The following is an 11,836-nucleotide window of genomic DNA, read 5'->3' on the forward strand; positions in this document are numbered from 1 at the left end:
TAAAACTCGTCTTATTTTCCTTTTTATGTCATTTTTTAAATAAACTGTCTATGAACATTCACAGGTGTTATACATATGTCACATGCAAATTATGATATATCTTGCGTCCTAATCACAATTCGGGGCCGAAATTGGTCATAAGTCATAGTGCAAGGGTGCGTACTATGTTAGTATTCATGCATGTATATATGTATATGGTATAGTATATGTATAATAGTGTATGCTTCACGAAGGCAGTTCCAAGAAATGGAGGGGATAGCAGCGGTCATAATGCACATCTTCCATCACACATAACTTGAAGTAATGCTGTATGTTGATGAAGTGTTTTCAAATGCAAACAAGTTGAAGTTCGTATCAAAGAAGGTTAAAATAATAATTTATAGTCTTTAAGAAAATATTCCTTTTATTGTCGTACTCATTAAATATAATAATAGCTGTGTTACCAAGATCTGAAATGGCATCAAACAAATCATTGTTTATGAACGGCTTCAAAGAAGATTGCGAACAATTAATTACTCGTTTTGAACGTGCAGATAACATTAGATTTGAAACTTTTTGCGATATCTGGAAAGCAATGAAGTTTTCACTGGTCTTTGCGTAAGTTGAGATTAAATCTCACTAAATTTAATTGTTATGGTTAATTTTGCCATAATCTTATTTCGAATATGCATTTGGAATCATTGAAGTAAATAATAAATTGTTTAAAATTGCATAAATCTTTTCTCTATATTTCTAGGGGCCGTCCATCCTTTTTGGAGCTATTAGAATTTTGCGAAGAAGCATTACATATATGTAAACAATTTATTCTTCTACCTCCTCGTTTTAAAGAACGTATTGGAGGATTATATCTTTTATATGGAATATACTTCAAAATGCCAATAGATCAATTTAGAATTAAAATTAAACTAGATGATTGGAAAAGTATTCTGGAACTTCATGCAGAAATAAAAGAAGCAGAACATTTAGATGCTAATTATATATTGTGTAAACTAATTGAAAGTAATGCATTTCATTTCTGTCTTTTTGATTCAGAGGTAAATTTGATGAAAACTCTTAAATATATATAAATAGTGCTTGTGAATTATATGTATATATCGTATATAATTTTGTATTTCTAGTATGGTATGGAAAAACCATATATTGTAAAGAATTCACAGTGTTTTAATCCATATTCTATATTGCCAACACTAAAAGATTTAAGTGACAAGAATCAAATATTGTCAAAAATTAATGAACTTAGTAAAGCTTATGAACAGAAGAAAGAAGCATCAAAATTAATAAATCTATCAGATGCTAGTTTAAAATTATTTAATTCAAATATAGCACAGGAAATCATTAATGATATTCAAGAGTTTGAAGAACAGAGAAGGGATCAACAGAAAAATACAATTGATTTTGAAAAACCATCTTGTTCTACTTTAAAAGGACAATCTTCAAATGAACATACAAAATTTCAATCGTATGTACATTTGTACAAATAATACACTTATTGTATATTTATTAAATTGTATTGTATCATGTTTCAATATTCTAGAAGAGGGCCTGTCAAACGCAAAATGCGACCATTAATTGATGGTATTGAACCTGAAAGTGAATCTGAAGAAGGTGAAGCATTAGAAAGTGATGATTCATATTCGGAGTTACCAATAGATTCATAACAGCAAAGAAAAAGATAAGAAGAAGTATACATCTTTCATATGTAAGTGTATTATTTTATAATAGTATGGAATACAGTACGCGCATGTTCATAATTTATGTAAAGCCATAACGACTAAATGATATTTGATAATTGTGTTTTATTGGGAAGTATACAAAATAAGTACAAGGAACAAGTCAGTGGAAATATCAATCATTCTAAATTTTAAGAAAACTTTTTGTAGAATATATTGTACTCTACCTTACTGTAACTGTGTTTTGCACAGACTTTAAGTAAAGACAATTCAATTAAATGGCTAAACGTCTTTAAAATGGATTAAATTTCTAAACTTAAAAACTGAGTAAAATGTATTATAGATTTCGTGAAGAAGTTACTTTATCAGAGATTAATTTTCAAAGATGTAACTTTTCATTTTCATGTAGCTTTATGTATATTTACGGCATTAAAATTAAATCTATATACTGAATGTAAGTGTTATTATTGCCGCCAATAAACATTTCTAAAGCTTACGATAATAAGTTCATGTCAAATTTTCTCAATAAACTTTCAATTGATTGTTATCATCGAATCCAGCACTGTGACCTGCGTTTCGTACAATAAAACTAGTTCCATCATAATGCATACGTCGCTCACCACGACGCACAAAAAGATGGGAAGTTTGACCAAGAGATGCCGTACAATGTAAAAATGGTGTTGTTAATGAAGCTGTTCCATTACTAGGCGATGTTCGTAATTGGTATTTGTTACTATTTCGTGCAATCCTAATAAATAAAAATTTATGTGCTTATTGACTGTTGCACTATTGTATAAATGACTTTTTCTTATAATTTTCATGGATAAAATTACCTGACAAGACCATCAGGTGTTTGTGAAACTCTAACGTTATTAATGATCCAATTTTCTACACCCTCATTAGTTAACCAGTATTGAGCAGCACTTAAAGCTGCTGCAGCTTCTTGTAAGCATGCTGCACCATGTCGAGAACGAGAGTAAAAAACACTAAGAGAAAAGTCCTAAAAATTAAACATTTCCTTTTAGTACAGTTATACAGTTTATACAATGATATCTGTTTTTCATACCTGACCCATATCTGAAAATGAATCCGTAGTTGTTCTTGTCCCTGCCGTATCAACTAAATAAACTAGAGCACACTGCTCTGAAGTAAAGCTCACCCCTTTATACCACATCTTCGCATATCTGATGAAGGATAATAATACTTGTTAATGATACTTTAATAATGTTATAGATACCACTGACTTGTTATTGCCATGGGCGTCATGGGCCAGGATTTCAACTCTTGATCCATATTGATATATTCTTCCATTTGGATGGAGTAATGCCGCAGCCGCTCCAGAACCGCTCAACGATAGTACAATATTATTCTACGCTGACGATAAATGCAATTCAGATAATAATCATGTAGGTATTAGAGATTGCTTTCCGTTTGTGTTACTGCATTACTATGAATTTGTATTATGTTGTTTTTACATAGATGGCTTAATTATGGTATTCAGATTTGCTTGAAACAGGAATTGTATTATAAAATAGAAAAAAGAAGATACCTTAAAATTAATTACTCTAACTGCACGATCGATCGTCATATCAACCCGAATTCTGTTGTGAAGTCTCAATGAAATTGTACCATGCGGTGTAGCTACAATAGCAGCATCGGTATCATGTTCTCTCCAGTTTTCTGCGTAAAGACACGTCTCTTCATAATATGGTGCAATGGTTTTAGAATTTCGTGGTTGTCGCCAAAGTGCTGTTGAATTAGAAAATGCCGTTGTACCGGCTAATCCACCCCATTGCTCCGACGGTGGTGCTTCAAAGTACTTGGGAAATTCACTGTATCGCTAAAGAAGAAAGATAAATTATTTTAAAGAATGAAGATCACCTTTAATAATTAGTAACCATATTAATTATTATGTAAAGTACCTGGAAATTAGTTTCATCTGTCTGTGCATGATAACTATGCGCTGTATAGACAGATCTAGGTCGCATCGGTGCCGCCGAGGTAGTTTGATTTTGAATTGTTGGTATGGAACATGGTTGTTGATTCATCACTTGTGCTCCAGCTTGGACATTACACTTTTGGATCTCCTTTCGAAATTCGCCGCAAGGAGTTGACATAGCTTTTGCCTTTAATTAATAAGATATAATAAAAATCATCTAAATATTAATTAATAAAAAATGAAAGAAAGATAGACGTTCTTCAACTCCACTAATCATTTTTATAAATGTTATATTGAGAAACAAATCTTTTTATCGTATTGTAATATATTATATATATTATATTTATCGTTCGTATTATATATATCGAAAGAAGTTAACGGGAATGAACTCGATCAACAAATAATTTAAGAATTGAAGATTGAAAAATAATAGATCAAAGAGTTTAAAAAAAGACCTTGGAATTGGCTGTAGCGTTTTTTGGCTTCTTGCGACGGGATTTCCGGGGTTTCGACACCGCCGTTTGACTACCCTCGTTTATGCGATCCACGGCTGAAGCTGTTTTTGTATCTACAGGTCCAGGTCCTTTCAGTGAAATCACGTCTTCGACGTTTCTGATGATTCTTAACTTCACGAAGACGCTTGCATACGTAACTTTGATTTTAAAGGTTTCTACTTAGCGATTAAGAATTTTCGGATCGCGCTGAGGGAAATCAATCCTCGTAGATGCCTATAAAAACTTGTTCAGAGGATAACGCGGTTGGAAGATATTTCGGTAAAACGAATGAATATCCTGGTTGATTATGTCGTTGCCTTGACAATAAAAAATGACAAGAGACTGATGTAGTAGACAAATTCCACTAAAATGAGAGTAGGCAAGGTTTCTCGGATTCAAATGCAATGATTTCTTTAACATTTGTTATATCCTCGCATTAATGTATTTTTCGTTTTCCTACATATGTTGATATAATAATACTACAATGAACAAAATTTCAAAAGTATAATTTTTCGATCGGTACTCCTTTTATAATGAGCATATCATTTTAATTTATCTTCTTCAGTCTTTGAACTTTCATTTTCTTTGAAAATGTATTTAAACTTTAAAGGAGTATTCTGATTAATATTTCTCTTTTCTTGTTTCGTTTTCTCAAACATTAGCATTTTGAAAAGTCATTTTTAACGTTTGTAAAATATTAACACCAAGAAATAGTCATTAACTACGATCAAGGTGAAGGTGACAATTGCTAATCAAGAATTACATAAGTATCTACTATCACTAATTATTATCAATTGTACAATACAATTGTCAATTATTAACATTATCCGCATACTTTTCTAATAAATTTGACAATGATGTTTTTTTTCGCATGTTTGAGTATCGATTCTATTATGTACAAAATGTTTTTTAAAATATTTTCTTATAGCCAGCAGTGTTTAACGGTTACCATAATGACATTATTACATTTGCATTTCATTAAAAACGAGTTAGTATCGGTTTCGAGTATTGGATTTGTAAGATCAAATCCACAGCACCCGAGAACTACATCTTTTACTCCAACGCTTCGATGCAATTCATACAATAGAATAATATATTCTAATATTTTTAAACTGTTCTAATTTCATACTGTTCACTTTCAAGAATATATTACAATATATTTTTATTAGTACATGTTCTTTATAAAACATGAAATTCAAGAATAAGATAGTATAACATGACAATAGAAATTATTGCAAGTCAATGTGCTTATTGCATAACAACGCATAGTTTTCTTTGTACTTCCTTCAAATGTATATATTATTTGTACAAAATTCAAACGACATTAAAAATTCGCTGACTAAACTTCATTAAAGTAAATTAGTGAAAACAGTACTTCGTATTCGCAATTTCACCAAAAATATTTAGTTTGTTAAAAAATAATTGTAGGATTTTCTTTTAACATATTACTAATTTATGCCCTCTTTTTAGGTTTCACGAAGTGATAACGATACGTGAAGTATCTGAAGTACGCGCGGGGAATATTCTACACTTATATAGTATAGTTAATATGAATGAAATAAATGTTGGATATTTGAGTATACAACATAAACTTTTTGGAAGTAACATTATACCGTATAATACCGGTTTTCACTTGGTGGGGACAAAGGATTCATTTGCTGATACTTGTTTAAGCACCAATATGTTTTCGTTCTGTTTATAGAATAGCTCGCGGAAGTTCAGGTGTCAATAGAAATCTTAGAAAAAAAATTATAATTCGATAATGATTGTTTTTAAACTCTTTCTTTTCCTGAGTGTTATCTGCTTAACTTTAGGTAATCTTTTTTTGTACATATGCGAATCACATTTCGTAAATTTCCAAATATCGCGTATCAAATTGTGAACGAATATGTGTTTGTCTTTAAACGTGAAAAAACATGAAAAAACATGAAAAATATTGCAATTTATCGATATTTCTGCAATTGTGACTATTTCTAATGTTTGAGTGTTTAGTTTCAGAATGTCCTTGAAATAATAATTTAAAGTATCATATGTTCTTATCTTCTAGAATTGCCTACACTAGTTGAAAATGTTGAGACAAGTAATGATGAAGACAATAAAGATATTGAAAGTGATACCCTTCGACTAGTAACAGTGGTAAATATAAAAAAATCAAATGAAAAAGAACATTTCTGTTTTTCTTCCATATTTGAGCTAAATTTGTTTGCAATTTGATTAATGTTATCACATAATCCATAACAAAGATATGGAATTTCTAACTATGGCAATAAACTTTCAGGTAATGAGGCATGGAGACAGAGCACCACAAGACACTTATCCAAATGATCCTTATATCAATAATTCCATGGAGCCTTATGGTTGGGGTCAATTAACAAATGTAATGCTTTATACGATTTCTATTACTATATCAACATTTTTATTATCAACATAAGTAATCTTCTATAGGAAGGAAGAAGAAATCAATACAATCAAGGTGTTTTCTTAAGGAAACAGTACAATAATTTTTTGGGTCCAACTTATAGCCCTAACATATTTTACTTGCAATCCACTGCTGTTGACCGTACAAAAATGTCTGCCATGTTAGAAGCAGCAGCTTTGTGGAAACCAACTGAGAAACAGTCTTTTAAACGTGATTTAGCTTGGCAACCTGTTACCTTATTTTACCAACCACGTTCGGAAGATAGGGTACACATTTTATTTAAATATTTAAATAATTATATATTTTATATAATTTTATATTTTTAGTTAATGTTAATATGGGATACATGTCCAAAATATACTAAATTACGACATACAATTACGAACTTGTCAGAAGTTCAACGAATTCAAGACGAAAATAAACAACTCTACGAAGAATTGACGAATTTAACAGGTATGGTGATTTCAACTCCCGGTGATGTGAGTTCACTTTACGGAACTTTAACAGCAGAGGTTTGTATTGATTTTCTAACAAAAATGGGAAATTATACATTATAAAAATTGCATTAATAACGCAAATTGATTGCTTTAGAAACATATGAATTTGACTCTTCCCGAGTGGACTAAAGATTATTATCCTGATAAACTAATACCGCTTACATTATACGATTTTCAACTTAATGTGTATAATGATGATCTTAAGAAACTTAAAGGAGGACCTTTTCTAAAAAAGATTGTTAGCGATATGTTAGCGAAAAAAAATAATATTTTAAAACCTGAAGAAAGAAAAATGTTTATGTATGTTGGTCATGACAGTACTATTGTAACTTTAATGGATCTTATGCATGTATGGAACAATCAAATGCCACATTATAATATTATGGTAATGATTGAGTTGCATGAAAAAAACGGTGAATGGAATGTTCAGGTAAATTATAGCATAAAAAATCTTAAATGTAAAAGTCATTTTTATTACTGGTTTACATTCTATCCTTTTTAGATGTTTTTAAAAAATAGCACTGAACATAAACTATATCCTCTGAATGTTCCTGGGTGTACAACAGTATGTCCTCTTGAACAGTTAGTACAGATTTTAAAACCAATGATTCCAGATAATTGGGATGAAGAGTGTAAAGTCGATGGAGACTATACTCCTCCACCTGCCCCGCTTCCTTGACTATAGTTATTTGGTAAATATGAATCATAAGGATTGCGATAAAAGTATTATATAAGTCATTAATTTTGATGACAATAAATAATTTCATTTAAGAAAATAAATTAATTTAACAACACTAAATAAATGAAAACATGTATATTTTTAAAATTATCTAAGAGTACAATACATGTAAAATAAATATATTCATTTTTTTGAAACGATAGTTGAAGACACTTATTTTTTAATTGTAATCCTAAAATATACATGTTAGCAACTTTTTAATTTACATAAACTGATTTGTAATAATAATAAAAATTATTTTCCTAAAATGTATGTATTTATATTTTTATCTATTTTACTTTTCTGTTACATATATACTTTGTCCATATTCTACTTATTTTCTATGAAAAAATATGTACTTGCGTATAAGAAATAAACGTACATGATAGTTGTAAACAAATACTTACAAATAAATTTTTTTTTCTTTTTAGGCAAATATTTTCTCTTCTCGACGTTTTTTTGTAACCACTGTTCCAGGTTTATGTTGAGCATCTGGATGATTTAGTAATTCAGGTGGACAAGTAGATATAGGACTTGCAAGAATAGTTTGCTTCAGATCGTAGAACAGATGACTATCGTCTTTGGTACAGAATGAAATGGCAAGACCAGCTTTTCCAGCACGTCCAGTTCTACCAATACGATGCGTGTAGTCTACAAACACGTGAAAAGTAACATATATTCCTGTCCACACAATTCGATTTCTTTTAATAATATATATTTACCTTCTATAGTCTTAGCCATATCATAATTAATGACCATAGACACATCTTTAATATCAATACCACGGCCTGCCACATCAGTGGCAACCAAAATATCTTTACTACCACTTTTCAGAGAAGCAAGTGCATATTCTCTTTGTTCTTGTCCTTTACCACCATGAAGAGTGCAAGCATTATACTGAAAAATGAAATAAAATATTGCACCACATGTCGAGTTTTACAATACAAATAGGATATGTTCTTGCTGAATTTAGGATATTATATAATATTTAAAACTCAAACGTACGCCCAGTTTCTCTAAACCTCTTGCAAGAACATCAGCTCCCTTCTTTTGATTAACGAATATGATGACTGGTGGTTCAACTCCTCTGCTAAGTATTTCCATTAATTTCTTACGCTTATCAGCTTCACCCATTATATGTACAATTTGTTCTGTTCTTTCCGTCGGTTTTCCTACGCTGCCGATGTATACAACAGCAGGTCGCCTTAAATACGTTCTAGCTAATCGTTCTACTGCAGGTGGCATTGTTGCTGTAAACATAACAGTCTAGAAAGACAATAAATTTGTTCATTATATATATTTGGATTTAGATAAAATGTAATATTAAATATTATTTCTTACTTGTCTATATTTTTTCTTTGTATTGTAATTAGCTAAAAGTTTTTCTTCGTTTTCAGCATCCTCGTTGTCTGGTTTTAGATTTGTAACTGGCATATATTCCAGAATTTTTTGGACATCTAAAAATTGATGATTGTGATAATTAATATTTACTTACCTTATACACAAGATGAATTAGTAGTTTGAAGAACATACCTGGCTCAAAACCCATATCTATCATTCTATCAGCTTCATCCAATACAATATAAGTACACTGGTTTAAAACTAAGTATCGGTTTTCTAATACATCAATTAATCGTCCTGGTGTGGCTATAACAATCTGTAATAATAGAAGTTAATTTAAGATGTAGGAAATGGTTTTTTACATTATAAATATATAAAAATAGTACCTCGCATCCCATTCTCAACCTGAATCCTTGTTCTTCTCTTGAGAGACCACCTACAACTACAACTGTTCTTATACCCAATGGTTGTCCAAATTTATTAGTCTCTTCTTCAATTTGTTGAGCCAACTCCCTGGTAAAATGTAATTTATAGAGTACTTACTAGTAAATTAAAAGGATTAAAAATATAGATAATAAACATACCGAGTTGGTGCTAAAATTATGCTGTAAGGACCTTGATCTGCTTCTTCTAATCTTTCAATTTTTGGTAAACTAGTAATCCATAGTAGTAATGGAATTAAAAATGCTAGTGTTTTTCCAGATCCAGTTTCAGCAACTCCAATAATATCGCGATTCTGAAGTCCTATGGGAATAGCTTGTCTCTGTATAGGTGTTAAATCTTTATATCCCACTTTATCAATGATATCAAGAATTTCTTTTGGAAATCCTGATTCTTTCCATGATCTAATTGGATCAGGTATACGTCCTCCTTTTATTGTAATATTATAATCCTCTCTGAATATACGCCAATCTCTTTCTGTCATTTCATGAAGAGCTTTCTCTGACCAATGTCTGTCATCCCACTTTTGCTTCTCTTCTTTTCTCTTCACTTTCTTTAATCGCATTCTAGAAAAGAAGAACATATAAATTCATGAAAAAATTGTATATTTTTACATAAATAAATTGTACTTTTAGGAAAAGATACATACTTTTCCTGTTCCTTTTCAGCTTCTGTTCTTCGTTTTTCTAGTAATTCTCCATAAAATTTACTTTGATCTCGTTTTTGTGCTTTAATATCTATTCCAGCAAAGTTTCCTCTACCAAAAAATTGTACCTGATGTCTTTCCTTGTATATATTGTTATAGTCAACAGATGTGTCTTCTGAGGTATCCCAGTCAAATACAAATTTTCTGTCATTTAATCTTCTAACACGTCGTTTTTTCTTCACTAATCCTAAATAACGTTCCTTAATAGCTTCTACTTCTTTCTCTTTATCCTTGTCTTTAATTTCATCCTCTCTTGTACGCTGACCATCTCTACGTCTATTTGAAAAGTTGTAATGAAATATAAATTGTTATTTTATGAATTTAATTTATGTAAATAAATATTATATATGTAATTTATGTAAATAAATAAATATATATCTATATATATATATATATATATACCTGTCTCTCTCATCCCACTCCTTATCTTTCCCAACATTTTCGCTATGAAAAGATTTACGTATATCCTCCTGTTGTTTTCTTATTGCTTCAACTTCTTCTTGTCGTTTTTGTAATGCTAAAGCAGTACGTTCTTCTTTAGTTAGAAACTTTGGTTTAGCACGTGCTTCTTCTTCTGCCTTTTTCTTAGCTAATAATTCTTCTAAACTTAATGGTTCTTTCTTTGGAGGAAGCTTTGATTTTTCATCAGTTTCCTCCTCCTCTTTCTTTGGTTCAGTTTTGTTCTCTTTCTTACTTTCGTCTTCTATGACAAATATAGGACTTGGTTTACGCTTTTTGTCATCCTTTGATTTGTCTTTAAATTCTCGCCTTTCTCTTGATCTATCTCTATCTTTTTCACGTGATCTATCCCTTTCCCTTGATCTTTCACGCGATCTTGAACGTTTCCTATCTTTTTTCCGATCCTTTGATCTACTTCTTGAACGTCTTCTATCTCGACGTTCTCGCTCTCTTTCACGTTCGCGATCGCGTTCACGTGATCGACTTCGTCTTACAGCTTTTTTATCATGGGCCATTGAAAATTCTACAAATTAATTGTGTTTGAATTGATTGATTGGAATAATATCCACAAGTGATTAATGAACTACTTTGAGAGGTTATACAGCTAAAGCCATAAATATTCGTTATCTTTTTAATAATAAATAGATAACAAAATAAACATTATATATCGTTGTATTAATAATTACTCTCTATAATGGCATTTTTTATAAATATTTATAGTAAACATATAATACTTGGACTATTATCAAATGTATTATCACTTATTATCAAATGTCACAATAAAGTATACGTGACATAATCAGATTGTATGAAGTTGTTAAATATACTTTTAAACTATAAAATATAAATAAAAGCAGAATAAATTTCTCTTACTAAATAAAAGATAACAACTTTTCTCTTTGAATCAAATAAATTTGCACACAAGAACTACACTTGTACAGCTGTATACAATTTACAAATTCACAGGTATAACGACTATGGTTAACTTTTCAATGCAAGCGACATAATTTCATAGTTTTCATTAGAGAGGAATTTTCTCCTCTATTCTTGTCTAACAAAATATTAATCTTTAATTTACGTAATTTTCTATCTAGTGTAAACAATTTTTGGTACAATAGATGTAAGTTATAGTATATTTAAACAAAGGAAGTA

At 30.3% G+C, this 11,836-nt stretch overlaps 4 protein-coding genes across 14 annotated transcripts; 2 read left to right on the plus strand and 2 right to left on the minus strand.

Moving 5' to 3' along the window:
* Positions 1 to 248: 248 nt before the first annotated feature.
* Positions 249 to 3,076, plus strand: LOC117204523 (snRNA-activating protein complex subunit 1). 4 transcript variants are annotated; one of them, XM_033442029.1, is made up of 6 exons: positions 249 to 347; positions 435 to 597; positions 737 to 1,034; positions 1,119 to 1,459; positions 1,535 to 1,699; positions 2,904 to 3,076. In XM_033442029.1, the coding sequence occupies exons 2-5, from the start codon at positions 455 to 457 to the stop codon at positions 1,656 to 1,658; spliced, it is 906 nt and encodes a 301-aa protein (XP_033297920.1). In that variant the 5' UTR covers positions 249 to 347; positions 435 to 454; the 3' UTR covers positions 1,659 to 1,699; positions 2,904 to 3,076. The 4 variants fall into 4 exon arrangements, with proteins under 4 accessions (XP_033297920.1, XP_033297934.1, XP_033297910.1 ...); XM_033442043.1 differs by having other exon boundaries at positions 251 to 597; positions 1,538 to 1,699; XM_033442019.1 differs by having other exon boundaries at positions 252 to 597.
* LOC117204598 lies at positions 2,004 to 4,283 on the minus strand (the record flags this gene model as incomplete). Its single annotated transcript, XM_033442137.1, has 7 exons — positions 2,004 to 2,418; positions 2,504 to 2,670; positions 2,737 to 2,854; positions 2,915 to 3,039; positions 3,220 to 3,510; positions 3,593 to 3,796; positions 4,065 to 4,283. Coding segments are annotated over 7 exons (1,350 nt in total), but the record flags the coding sequence as incomplete, so codon positions are not given.
* Positions 2,940 to 7,718, plus strand: LOC117204491 (testicular acid phosphatase homolog). 7 transcript variants are annotated; one of them, XM_033441958.1, is made up of 8 exons: positions 2,940 to 3,076; positions 5,574 to 5,610; positions 6,151 to 6,239; positions 6,382 to 6,480; positions 6,549 to 6,788; positions 6,849 to 7,034; positions 7,114 to 7,449; positions 7,522 to 7,718. In XM_033441958.1, exons 4-8 carry the CDS (start codon positions 6,385 to 6,387, stop codon positions 7,696 to 7,698), a joined length of 1,035 nt encoding a protein of 344 aa, XP_033297849.1. In that variant the 5' UTR covers positions 2,940 to 3,076; positions 5,574 to 5,610; positions 6,151 to 6,239; positions 6,382 to 6,384; the 3' UTR covers positions 7,699 to 7,718. The 7 variants fall into 7 exon arrangements, with proteins under 7 accessions (XP_033297849.1, XP_033297865.1, XP_033297858.1 ...); XM_033441974.1 differs by having other exon boundaries at positions 6,382 to 6,460; XM_033441967.1 differs by lacking the exon at positions 5,574 to 5,610 and having other exon boundaries at positions 2,942 to 3,076.
* Positions 7,472 to 11,710, minus strand: LOC117204460 (probable ATP-dependent RNA helicase DDX23). Of its 2 annotated transcripts, none has more exons than XM_033441882.1 (10): positions 10,628 to 11,199; positions 10,169 to 10,501; positions 9,663 to 10,085; positions 9,465 to 9,591; positions 9,271 to 9,394; positions 9,079 to 9,194; positions 8,743 to 9,003; positions 8,460 to 8,634; positions 8,145 to 8,388; positions 7,472 to 7,698 (listed from the first exon to the last, which is right to left on the minus strand). In XM_033441882.1, the coding sequence occupies exons 1-9, from the start codon at positions 11,197 to 11,199 to the stop codon at positions 8,165 to 8,167; spliced, it is 2,355 nt and encodes a 784-aa protein (XP_033297773.1). In that variant the 3' UTR covers positions 7,472 to 7,698; positions 8,145 to 8,164. The 2 variants fall into 2 exon arrangements, with proteins under 2 accessions (XP_033297773.1, XP_033297783.1); XM_033441892.1 differs by lacking the exon at positions 7,472 to 7,698 and adding an exon at positions 11,558 to 11,710 and having other exon boundaries at positions 8,165 to 8,388; positions 10,628 to 11,207.
* Positions 11,711 to 11,836: the final 126 nt, after the last annotated feature.

Source organism: Bombus bifarius, unplaced genomic scaffold, assembly GCF_011952205.1.
Source record: "Bombus bifarius isolate JDL3187 unplaced genomic scaffold, Bbif_JDL3187 scf7180000007966, whole genome shotgun sequence".
NCBI classification, from domain to species: domain Eukaryota; kingdom Metazoa; phylum Arthropoda; class Insecta; order Hymenoptera; family Apidae; genus Bombus; species Bombus bifarius.

Excerpts from the sequence above, each read along its gene's own strand:
- LOC117204460 (XM_033441882.1), bottom strand. The coding sequence starts at position 11,199 with ATGGCCCATGATAAAAAAGCTGTAAGACGAAGTCGATCACGTGAACGC. Across the intron at positions 10,502-10,627 it reads GAGTGGGATGAGAGAGACAG|ACGTAGAGATGGTCAGCGTA; the intron begins GTATATATATAT and ends CTTTTCAAATAG. Across the intron at positions 8,635-8,742 it reads GAGGTTTAGAGAAACTGGGC|TATAATGCTTGCACTCTTCA; the intron begins GTACGTTTGAGT and ends TTCATTTTTCAG.
- LOC117204523 (XM_033442029.1), top strand. The coding sequence starts at position 455 with ATGGCATCAAACAAATCATTGTTTATGAACGGCTTCAAAGAAGATTGC. Across the intron at positions 598-736 it reads AAGTTTTCACTGGTCTTTGC|GGGCCGTCCATCCTTTTTGG; the intron begins GTAAGTTGAGAT and ends CTATATTTCTAG. Across the intron at positions 1,035-1,118 it reads TCTGTCTTTTTGATTCAGAG|TATGGTATGGAAAAACCATA; the intron begins GTAAATTTGATG and ends TTGTATTTCTAG.
- LOC117204491 (XM_033441939.1), top strand. The coding sequence starts at position 5,866 with ATGATTGTTTTTAAACTCTTTCTTTTCCTGAGTGTTATCTGCTTAACT. Across the intron at positions 6,481-6,548 it reads GTTGGGGTCAATTAACAAAT|GAAGGAAGAAGAAATCAATA; the intron begins GTAATGCTTTAT and ends AATCTTCTATAG. Across the intron at positions 7,450-7,521 it reads ACGGTGAATGGAATGTTCAG|ATGTTTTTAAAAAATAGCAC; the intron begins GTAAATTATAGC and ends TATCCTTTTTAG.